Source organism: Pelophylax lessonae, assembly GCF_965119305.1.
Source record: "Pelophylax lessonae genome assembly, chromosome: 4".
Lineage (NCBI taxonomy): Eukaryota > Metazoa > Chordata > Amphibia > Anura > Ranidae > Pelophylax > Pelophylax lessonae.
In genome coordinates, this window is record NC_138771.1 from 556,704,420 (window position 1) to 556,716,914 (window position 12,495).

Below are 12,495 nucleotides of genomic sequence, written 5' to 3' on the forward strand. Positions count from 1 at the left end.
ACTTGCAGCCCACTGAATGACAGCTCACAATCACTTTAGTTCAGCATATAGAGCTATACCGGACTAGTGTACATGGTGTCACAGTATAGCACACAATCACCTAAAGCTGAATCATAGAAGAGGCATTGGTTACTACCATTATATTTTTACATTAAACACACAATAAAGAGCATATTAGGGCTCCCAGATGCAGCAGTAGGGTACAAGCTTGGCAGGTGATACTTACTACGTGGACGTGGGGCCTGGGTGGCATTTGGTGAGGCTATGCAGACGTCCTCCCTGGGAAACTGCTCACAGCGAAGCATTTCTGGCCAAGAAAAGCCAAAATACTGCATGACTGGCTCACAAGCATCTCTCACTTCTTCGCAGAGCCATCGGCATGGGTAGAGGGGCTGTTCCAGGCACACTGGGGCAAATAGAGAACACAAGAACACCTGGGTACCTGGGTGGCAGTTTTTGCTTAACAAGGGAACCCAACTGCTGGCTTGGTACTTCACTTCCACCATCGTTTCATGGTCCAGAAGATTGGGCAGCACCATCTTGTTGTAGCCCACACCATGGCACAGTGCAAGATCTTGAGGAATGTCCACGCATTGGGGTGTCCTTGAATAGAACCTTCCACTTTGATAATTCCGAACCATCTCTGGCTGAAAGCCTACATAGTCATATTCATTGGGCTGAACCTCCTTTGATAACAACCCAGGTGAGATCCAAAGAAGCAACAGGGGCCAAAGGCCACCTCTCAGTGACATTGTTTCCAATGATAAGAATGGTCACTACTTAACTGTCAAAGTCAGAAAAAGTTGAAGTGGAAGTTTTTGTTGCACAAACAACACACTACCTTAAATGATGAGAATAGTGCTGACAGTGCAGTAGCGCAGTCTGGTGGATGGCTTGGAGCTGCCTGCTGTAATTGCAGAATTTGATATTGGAGTGAGGAGAGCAGAAAGTGTTAGCCAGGAAAGAATCAGAGAGATCCAATGAAAAGTGTGCAGTCCCTCCTCCTCTCCACCCTCTCTCTTCCTTGTGTCACACTTTTTTTCCTCTCACATTTGTGCAGCCTTGCTGCTCTTGTCTCTTTTCTTTTCTGACCTCTAGCAGTTTCTCTCACACCACCCATCCTCCCTAATTTTACCCCTTTCCTCTTCACTCACTCTCCTGTCCTCCACGCCTCCGCCTCAATCACTTTTCCTCCAGGCATAATTCATTTGCAAGTGTCACTCACAGTCCCTGAAAAGTGCAGACGCAAAATTAACCCCACGTGCTGAACGGCTTACCTGCAGCTGTTGCAGGTTACCAGTCACAGCTGGCTGAGAAATATTTTCGCAGTAGGGAGATCGGTATCGTTTAAAGTGAACATACCTCCAAGGTTCTGTCAATTTGTAAACCACCTAAAAATTGTTTAGACAGCCAGAGCACATAAAAATGTTTATTGACGCAACGTAAAAGGTCAGTGTTGTTCAGCAAACTATGCAAACATTTTACAAATCAGCTTTCACTGGTCTTTCCACTCTAGAGCTGAAAAGTGGCCAGATGTTGGCAGATTTGACCGTATAATAAAGTCTTTCTCAACCAGGCTTCCCTAGGGTTCTTCTAGAGGTTGCTAGGGGTTCCTTGAGCAATTAACAAATTTATGCCTCTCGGATAATTTACTATTGATACCAATCATCTTTTAGCTTTCTGTTAAGTGAGGCATTCTCACTTCCCATGAAACTCCAATGTAAGGGACATTCATTTCAATGACCACCACTCTAGGGGGGCTATTCTCCACAGACCAGCAATGAAACACAGCCCTTCACTGGCCACCAGTGTAATGGGAATTTTCTCCACTGAACACCAATCTAGGGAGGCCATTCTAAGCAGACCACCAATGTAATGTAGCTCTTTACTGACCACCAGTGTAATGGGGCACTTTTCCACTAACCACCAATCTAGGGAGGCCATTCTACACAGACCACCAATTTAATGTAGCTCTTTACTGACCACCAGTGTAAAGAGGCACTTTTCCACTAACCATCAATCTAGGGAGGCCATTCTACACAGACCACCAATTTAATGTAGCTCTTTACTGACCACCAGTGTAAAGGGGCACTTTTCCACTAACCACCAATCTAGGGAGGCCATTCTACTCAGACCACCAATGTAATGTAGCTCTTTACTGACCACCAGTGTAAGGGAGCACTTCTCCACTGACCACCAATCTAGGGAGCCCATTCTACACAGATCACCATTGTAATGTAGCTCTTTACTGACCACCAGTGTAAAGGGGCACTTTTCCTCTAACCACTAATCTAGGGAGGCCATTCTACACAGACCACCAATGTAATGTAGCTCTTTACTGACCACCAGTGTAAAGGGGCACTTTTCCACTAACCACAAATCTAGGGAGGCCATTCTCCACAGACCACCAATGTAATGTAGCTCTTTACTGACCACCAGTGTAAAGAGGCACTTTTCCACTAACCATCAATCTAGGGAGGCCATTCTACACAGACCACCAATTTAATGTAGCTCTTTACTGACCACCAGTGTAAAGGGGCACCTTTCCACTAACCACCAATCTAGGGAGGCCATTCTACACAGACCACCAATTTAATGTAGCTCTTTACTGACCACCAGTGTAAAGTTGCACTTTTCCACTAACCACCAATCTAGGGAGGTCATTCTACACGGACCACCAATGTAATGTAGCTCTTTACTGACCACCAGTGTAATGGGGCACTTTTCCACTAACCACCAATCTAGGGAGGCCATTCTACACAGACCAACAATGTAATGTAGCTCTTTACTGACCACCAGTGTAAAGGGGCACTTTTCCACCAACCACCAATCTAGGGAGGCCATTCTCCACAGACCACCAATGTAATGTAGCTCTTTACTGACCACCAGTGTAAAGAGGCACTTTTCCACTAACCACCAATCTAGGGAGGTCATTCTACACAGACCACCAATGTAATGTAGCTCTTTACTGACCACCAGTGTAAAGGGGCACTTTTCCACTAACCACCAATCTAGGGAGGCCATTCTACACAGACCACCAATGTAATGTAGCTCTTTACTGACCACCAGTGTAAAGGGGCACTTTTCCACTAACCACCAATCTAGGGAGGCCATTCTACACAGATCACCAATTTAATGTAGCTCTTTACTGACCACCAGTGTAAAGGGGCACTTTTCCACTAACCACCAATCTAGGGAGGCCATTCTACACAGACCACCAATGTAATGTAGCTCTTTACTGACCACCAGTGTAATGGGGCACTTTTCCACTAACCACCAATCTAGGGAGGCCATTCTACACGGACCACCAATGTAATGTAGCTCTTTACTGACCACCAGTGTAAAGGGGCACCTTTCCACTAACCACCAATCTAGAGAGGCCATTCTACACAGACCACCAATGTAATGTAGCTCTTTACTGACCACCAGTGTAAAGGGGCACTTTTCCACTAACCACCAATCTAGGGAGGCCATTCTACACAGACCACCAATTTAATGTAGCTCTTTACTGACCACCAGTGTAAAGTTGCACTTTTCCACTAACCACCAATCTAGGGAGGCCATTCTACACGGACCACCAATGTAATGTAGCTCTTTACTGACCACCAGTGTAATGGGGCACTTTTCCACTAACCACCAATCTAGGGAGGCCATTCTGCACAGACCAACAATGTAATGTAGCTCTTTACTGACCACCAGTGTAAAGAGGCACTTTTCCACTAACCACTAATCTAGGGAGGTCATTCTACACAGACCACCAATGTAATGTAGCTCTTTACTGACCACCAGTGTAAAGGGGCACTTTTTCACTAACCACCAATCTAGGGAGGCCATTCTACACAGACCACCAATGTAATGTAGCTCTTTACTGACCACCAGTGTAAAGGGGCACTTTTCCACTAACCACCAATCTAGGGAGGCCACTCTACACAGATCACCAATTTAATGTAGCTCTTTACTGACCACCAGTGTAAAGGGGCACTTTTCCACTAACCACCAATCTAGGGAGGCCATTCTACACAGACCACCAATGGTATTTTTCTTTCTATAATGACAACTTGCAGTTCGTGCTTTTGAACTATGAGCTGTAGATATATTAAATATTAGCATGGCTTCCCTTGACCTGAAAGGTATTTAAAGGGTTCCTCCCTGCTTGAAAGGCTGAATGAGGCTGGTATAGTATGCCTGACTCTTGGCAATCTGCCATCCCTCACTTTTAGATATGAGCATATTGATTCACGATATATGAATGGAGTGACCTGAAGTGAATTCGATGATATTTTCTAGGAGAACTGCTATTCTTCTAAATTTGCAAGTTCTTGAAAAGAATCGCATAATTCATGAATCCTGACTGCTGGATTAAACTCTTGGCAGATACAGCAAAACGCCACACATGTTTTAAGGATAATTAAGGTATCATAAATTGCCTAGAAAGATTTGCACAAATTGCAGCCAATCAATACTCTCCTCTTAACTTATGTGTCAACCCAACCCATACTGTGGGAAAGGCTACCCTGTGTAAGGTCCTCGGAGACAACTATTATATTATATAATAAATAGCTTGTCTTAGTATATTTAAAACATGTATTTACCGGGTAGATGCTTGATATACTGCATTGAACTCTATACCGATCTCACCAATGATCCTATTTATAAAAAGATAGTGTGTCATATATAATAAAGAACCTTGATCACTACACTGATCAGCCAGCTTCCTGTATGTAAATTTATTATAGGTATTTATATATAACTGATAATTTATACACTGCTGTACATTTTGTACATTCAGATCAGGCCCTGCCCTCACAGAGCTTACAATCTATAGTACACATATTAGGGACAATTTAGACAGGAGCCAAATAAATTACCAGCATATCTTTGAAGTGTGGAATAAAACTGCAGAACTGAAAAATCATGCAAGCACAGGGAGTGTTATGGTCAGGTCTTGAATCAATGACCCCAGTGGTGCAGCCAGGCAGAAGTGCTAACTACTAACCCCATGTGATGCCCAGGATAGGTCTGGTTATACACTAAAATGACCATTATGAAAGCTAGTATATAAGTTCTGCCAATCCTAACCACATGGGCAGAGTGTGGTCATACCAGTGTTACTGGACCAGCAGTGCATAAACTAAACTCAGAATAGAAGTTTAAAGCTTACAAATTGTAAATCAGAAAATAACACATAGAAGTGTATATATCGGTAAGGTATAAAAACATTTTTAAACTCCCAATTCTGTGTGTATTTTACATAAATGATATGTAGAATGGAGTACTTGGCAAACATATGATATCAAGAGTTACAAAATGCCATAAAGCTAACATATACAATACAATTATTAAAAACACTATTAGATGAAAGTGGTTCTAAAGTCAAGACATTTTTTACCCTAATGCATTCGCTGCGTTAACGTTAAAAATGTTCCAGTATTTGTATCCCTGACACCCCCCTCACCGCCATAAATACTTGCCCGAGAGGGGGTGGGCCAAGCCAAGCTGTGGAGGATGTGTAGGAGTGAGGAGTGCCAGTTGGGCACCCCAGAAAAAGAGCTAAGAGACCATTTTGTGCAATACCGGGTAAGTATGACATGTTTATTATTTTAGGGGGAAAAAAGCCTTTATAATCACTTTAAAAGTTCTCTAATGTCAGAAATAATCTCCAATATGTTATAAGTACATACTGCTGCAGTGCTGCAAGCATAGTATGGTGTCTTTGCCTATCCATCACTGCAAGTATGCAAGCTGACAATCAAGTGAATCAAACACACAGGCAAAACTTTTTTTTTCATTTTGGATAGAGCAAGGGAGGGATATAACCCCTGTCAGTTTTTTTGCCATCTGTGTCCAATAGGAGAAATTTCCCTTCACATTTTGTCCCGTAGCCAAAACGGGAAGTGAGAGGAAATCCCTCCAAAGTCATGGAATTCCAGGGTGTCACTAGTGTCATCAGAACTTTATGTATACTCAGCAGTGATCACCACAGGTCATTGATGGTTGTGCAAACAGCCACAGCTGCGGCCACCGCCAACCTGTCATTAAACTGTATAGGCTTGGAGGCTGCAGCTATCCGTTCACAGGTGGTAAAAACAACAGAGGTTCCTGCTGCTGTCATTCCCACCAGGCCAAATTGCCCATGCAAATATAGCCTTATACCAAGTTCTGTGGCTAATTAGGTGATGGATTAGATTCATTCAGTGTCTTACCTGCATTTAATCAGCCAAAGAACCTGTGTAAAGTTGACCATACATGTAAAGAAATGTTTAAACTCCTCCATTCATGCTAAACAGCATGGACAGATTAATTCCCCCAGTGGAGGCTATTATATTCTAACAGATGGTGCCTGCTAATTTCGAAATACCTAAACTGTGAACGAAGCGGATTGGCTCTTTTAACCGATTTCTTCCATTTTTTAATTAAAGTTTGTTTAGACGAGTGGGGTCAGCAAGGCCAACCATTACTAGAATGTCATCAATTTCTCAGGAATCAGATAAAATATAAGATATATATGGCCATTTTAAAGTGGAATTTGAGCCTAGAACTAACTAAGCTTAAAACAGCTTCCAGCCCCTTCTAACACCTATACAAGGAAGATGCTTATACTTACTTATTTCCAGGGCGCTCCGGTCAGCTCCCAGCAACTACAGGGGAGAGGAAGGACAGCCAACAACCTATGCTCCATAGTAAGCCTATGAGTGATGTCACTGCTCATGAATTCAAGCTATTGTTGCAGCTCTCTCCTTTACCCTGAAGCCAGCCACTGGGGAGATCATAGGACCAGAGAATCTGAGATCTGAGAATAGGTAAATACATGCATTTTCCTCTACAGGGTAGTTAGTAAAGAATTTATAAGGGGGAGGGAGAAGTTTAAAGCTAAGCTCTAGCTTTTAATTCCACATTAAAGGATAAGTCCACCCTAACACTAAAATCCCTCCATCTAAAGATCTCCACAGTCTAACACTACCCTATCTAGCCCTCTAAAAAATAAATCAGTATACTCACCTGTTTTGAAGCCACGTTGAGCTGACAGCCGCAGCTTCACTGTGGAGGTGGGTGCAGAGAACACAGCCAACAATGGAAGCCCCATAGTAACTCTATGGGTGACGTCACTTCCCATTCACTTTACAGCCGTTGTTGGCCCTATCCCCTGCAGAGCTTCTGCCGCTGGAGACTGGGTTGGATCGGCTTTAGAAAACGTAAGTAATCTGATTTCTTCTTTACAGGGCTAAATAGGTTAGTGTTAGAATTGTGGAGATCTATAGATGCAGGGATTTTAGTTTTAGGGTGGACTTATCCTTTACCTTATTTGTGCCAGGCATTAAAATAAAAATGGTGAAACCCTTGTGCCCACCTTCACCTCTTTCTCATCATGACTGCCACACAAGGCCAGGAAGAGTTTAGTTAGTTTATAGAAACAAGGCTTTCTTCTTTTCACAAATCAAACATGATGAGATATTAGATGCGGAGGCTGTGGATATATTCTCCTACACAGGCTCTAATTTCTTAATTCTTACGCATACAGAATACATGCATATACTTCAGAAGGTATATTCATTACTTTATCACAAGTGTTCAAGTATTTCTACCATGCAAATTGTTAATATGTAGGTGCTTAACAGTTTAAATCTTCTATACAATATTGACACTTACTAACTGCCTAACAATTAATACCAATCAGCCCTTATGATGATGTATGATCAGTGAATATTAAACTTTGCTCCCTGCAGGAGGTATGTTCAGCCCTTAGCAAACATAGCTCTTCACAGGAAGAATGTTCAGCTCCTAGAAAACATGGATCCTCAAAGGAGGTATCATCAGGGATTAGCAAGCATGGCTCCTCCCAGAAGGTATAACTAACAATCAGCAAAAATGGCTCCTCAAAGGAGCCCTTAGCAAACATGATTCCTCCCTGGAGATATGATCAACCCTTAGGAAACCAGCCCCCTTCCAGCAGGCATGTTTAGGCCTTTGCAAATATAGCTTCTCCCAGGAGGTATAATCGGCCTTTACCAAACATAATTCATCATGGTTTTCAACGCTTAGCAAACATAGCTCCTACTAGAAGGTATGATCAGTCTTTAGAAAAGGTGTCTGTTCTCAGAAGGTATAATCAACTCTCAGTAACATTACTCCTCACAGGAAGCAGGGCTTTTTTTCAGCTGGAACTTAGTGGAACTTAGTTCCACCACCTATATCTCAGGCCCTCTGCTCCCTGCTCACCACTATCACTTGTAAACACAGAAGTCTGACTTCTGTGTTTACAAGTGACAGCTTGTCTCCCTACATCTCCCATAGATCTGATCTCCTCAGTGTCTCCCACTGAGTGCAGGGTGAGGACAAGGGAGATGCAGGTGCTCAGGGTGCAGTGCAGATGCCAACAACCCCACTGGATGATCTCCTTGCAAATGAGAGAGGCAGACCCAACTACAGAGTGCGGGGAAGTACTAGAGTCGGCTTGGTGCTTCTGCTTAATACAGTAAGACATGGAAGATAGTGGAGCTTTAAAGGAGGTGGGGGAAGATGGGGTATTGGGGGGTGGGGGGTTGCATGCAGAGGTGAGAGCAGAAGAGGGGGTTCGTGGTTGAGTTCCTGTACCTATTTTCTGAGAAAAAAAAGCCCTGACAGGAAGTATGTTTGCTGGGAGAAGTCTGTATTCAGTAAAGATTTTCTGATTCATTACTGAATCCTGTTACTTGCTAACTGGAATATTCATCAAGGATTAGCAAACATGGCTTCTCCCAGGAGGTATAATCATCAATTAGCAAACATGGCTCCTCACATGAGATAAGTCCAGCCCTTAGCAAACATGAATCTTCACAGATACTATGTTCAGCACCTGCAAACATGACTCCTCACGGGAGGTATGATCTTCGATTTGCAAGCATGGCTCCTCACAGGACATATGTTCACACTTAGCAAACTTTGCTCCTTACAGAAGGTATGTTCACCCCTTAGCAAACATTGCCCCTCGTAAGAAGTATGTTCAATACCTTCAAACATGGCTCATCACTGGAGTTATGATCAGCATATGCAAACATGCCTCCTCAACGGAAGTATGTTCAACACCTGTAAACATTGCTTATGACAGGAGGTATGTTCAACTCTTAGCAAATATGGCTTCTCACAGGAGGTATGTTCAGCATCTGCAAACATGGCTCCTCACAGGAGGTATGTTCAGCCCTTAGCAAACATAGCTTTTCCCAAGTGGAATGATCGGCTCTTAGGAAACATAGCTCCTTCCAGCAGGCATGTTTAGGCCTTCCCAAATATATCTCCTCCCAGGAGGTATGATCGGCCTTTACCAAACATAACTCTTCACTGGAGGTGTGCAAACATAGCTCCTACTTGGGGATATAAGCGGTCATTAGCAAACATGGCTCTTCACGGAAGGTATAATCAGCCCATAGCAAACATTGCTCCTCACGGGAAGTATGTCTGCTAAGAGAAGTTTGTATTTAGTAAGAATTTTCAGATTCATTACTGAATCCTGTTACTTGCAAACTGGAATCTTCCAACTCCAGTTTGCAAGATTTAATTGAATTCAGTTGTTGTTTTTATGAAACTTCATTTGGATTGCGTTATTTGTGCTTAGCATAATTCTTTCAATACTGACACAAACAGGTATTGCAGCAGCATTTTATAAGAACATTCTTCTTCATTGAGGCGTTAGGAAAAGCATTTAAACTTTACAGCAGACTAGCCACATGACCACATGAAGCTTTGCAACATGTAACCTGTGTACTGACCCCGGACTGCAGCACCCAGCAGAGATCAGGTTAATCTGCAGTCTGGCTGGTTAGATAAGTATTGAATGAACATGTGTTTCTAATAACTCTGCTGTTTATGTGAAACTGATCTGTTTATTGCTTCGAGCTTAACTTTTGTTCCCAGTAAAAATAACATTTTCCATGGCAGGGAGTATGATATAGAAGGATGCATATAATGTATAGCCTGTAAGCAGATTGTTACTAAGAATGTGCTAGCAATTGTATCCATATAATCAGAGCAGAAGATGGCTTTAACAATATAACACTCAGCTTTTAAAAAAGCAAAAGAGAATATGCAGAGTTTAGAATGAACAATCCATTTGAAGAAATTAACCAAAAGGAACACTGGATGGTTCTTAAAGACTTTCAAGAAAAAAAAACACAGGTGCTCACCCTGTTTGTTAACCATTTACAGTTCTATTAATGAGCAGAGCAAACCAAGTCTATGCAACTGGGCCAAAAAATAAGCATTGTTGTATTGTAAGTATAATTAAATCGGAGTTCCACCCAAAACTGGAAGCTCCACTTATCTGCTTCCTCCCCTCCTCCGGTGCCACATTTGGCACCTTTCGGGGGAGCAGCTACCTGTCAAAAACAGGTACCCGCTCCCACTTCCGTGTTAGGTTGCCATGGCGACCTATGGAATTTATGGTCCCTCCTCCTTCCCCCCACTGCCTTCCGGGAGACACACACAGGTCCCAGAAGACAGCGGAACCATTCAGAAAGCACAGATCGACTTGCGCATGGGCAGTAGGAAACAGGCTGTGAGGCCGCAAGGCTTCACTTCCTGTTTCCCTTAGTAAGGATGCCGGAAATTTCACCGGAGCAGATGGATGGATGGGCTAGGGGTGCTGGCATCGCAGTCTCCCTGGACAGGTAAGTGTCCTTACATTAAAAGTAAGCAGCTACTGCATTGTCATTTTTTTTTACTACAGGCTGTAACTCCCCTTTAAATGTACTCTTCAGTGTCACTGAGCTTTATGTTAAAGAATATCTAAACTCAAGAACAAAAATTGAAGGTATTGCAGCTAACCAGTTCTTAGATGTATTGATTGAATTTGCTTTCCTTTTATTAGACTTTATCCCCTTTACTTTTACCTGGTGAATCTGCCAATTAAACACTTCCTTGTCTAGCGTGACAACATTAACTCACCATACTGTAACTACGGAAGAGCCCAAGACAGGACTACAGAACACCCTCTATAACATGTGTGTGTGGGGGGTGGTGTTCTGTATTCCACAAAAATAGGTGCTAACTAATAAGAGTGCAGTACACAAGATTTCTGACCCTTATATTTTGCACTTAGCAAACAGATGAAAGAAAAATCCCAGACAGCAAGCAAGTGACTTGCAAGTTTGAAAATGATTTGCTAAGCTATTGCTAGACTTGCCAGGCTTCACAAGTTTGTTGCACAATTGCAGCAAGTCTGCATTGCATGACTCCAGATCAACATTCCTTGCAAACATTCTGCAAGTCTGCTACAAGTTCTGGTTCAGTTATGTTGCGCAATAGTCATCCCACCACAGGGGTCACTGTGACTTGCAGAGTTCTAGCTGTAGACTCGCCACTGCAACTTTGCCCTTGCTAGAGACTTGCCATGCAAATTTGCTACAAATTAGAAAAGTGTCAACTAGAAATTGTGCTTCAAGTGCTCTGCAAGTGTATAACTTGCCAGTAAAAATGTGCAGCAAATTTGTGGCAAGGTACCCTTGCTATCTGGGATGATTTAAATCAGGGACAAGGGGGGGGGGGTATATGGTGCAGAAGGGGCATGTGCCCTGGGTGCAGTGTTGATCTGTGGATGGGGATGCACTGTGAGCTTTGGCCGCCCTATTCTCCTGCACCTCACTGACAGGAATAACTGCATTGTCTCTCCTGTCAGAAGGAGCAGGGGGCCTCAATAGCTGCTGAAGGGAGAATTCTGTTCTCTCCTTCCTCCTTTAGCAGCCTGCTGTTGGCAGAAGAAAGTGGGTGCTTGCTGAGAACATACTTCTGTCCCAGCGCACTGCTGTCACTGGGGTTTGAGGGCAGGCCACCCTTCCACCCCGACATATCACATGATCTGAAACAAGGAGAAGGAGAATCTGCCTTGATTCCTAGTGTTTGCCATGCTAAGAAGCAGGACTGAATGATAGAATGGAGAAGGATGGGAACAATTGTTAGATTTTTATTGCTGTCTGTGTCTCAGTTAGGGAAATATACATATTTGTCCGGTTGACTATTTTCACCGAAAGTGAAAGAAAATCCCAAATTTAAAGAGGTCACCAGAACAGGAATACAAAGGAAATCTTCCAATGGGGACACTACTGATGACCCTGGTGACTACCAGGGATTTCACTCACTTTGGAGGGATTTCCTCTCACCTATTTGTGGTTATGGGGCAAGAGGTGATAGAAAATTTCACCAATGGGATACAGATGGCAAAAAAAAAACATAAGGAATTATAACCCTCCCTTACTCTATCCAAAATTGGAAAAACATTTCCTTTAGTTCTACTTTTTTTTAGGTATGATTTAGAGTTTTAGACAATGTGAATGACTGGAGAAAAGTTTCAAACTGGAATTGAACCCATGACAAAAGATCTTCAAGGTTGTTCAAAAGTTGAATTGAACCCAGGACATAAGAGCTGCAAGATAAGAGAGATAACCCCTCAGCCACCTGCTTTAGAAAAAACATCTAAACATCTTTACTACCGATTGAACTCTCATATAATACTCTGCAAATAGATTC

The 12,495-nt window shown here is 42.8% G+C and overlaps 1 protein-coding gene across 1 annotated transcript in view; it reads right to left on the minus strand.

The window, feature by feature from the left end:
• Positions 1-817, minus strand: part of SFRP1 (secreted frizzled related protein 1) — a 36,253-nt gene extending 35,436 nt beyond the window's left edge. The window contains exon 1 of the mRNA XM_082252977.1: positions 227-817. Coding sequence (XP_082109103.1) covers positions 227-752 — 526 coding nt within the window. The 5' untranslated portion in view covers positions 753-817. The remainder of the gene's footprint in view (positions 1-226) is intronic.
• Positions 818-12,495: the final 11,678 nt, after the last annotated feature.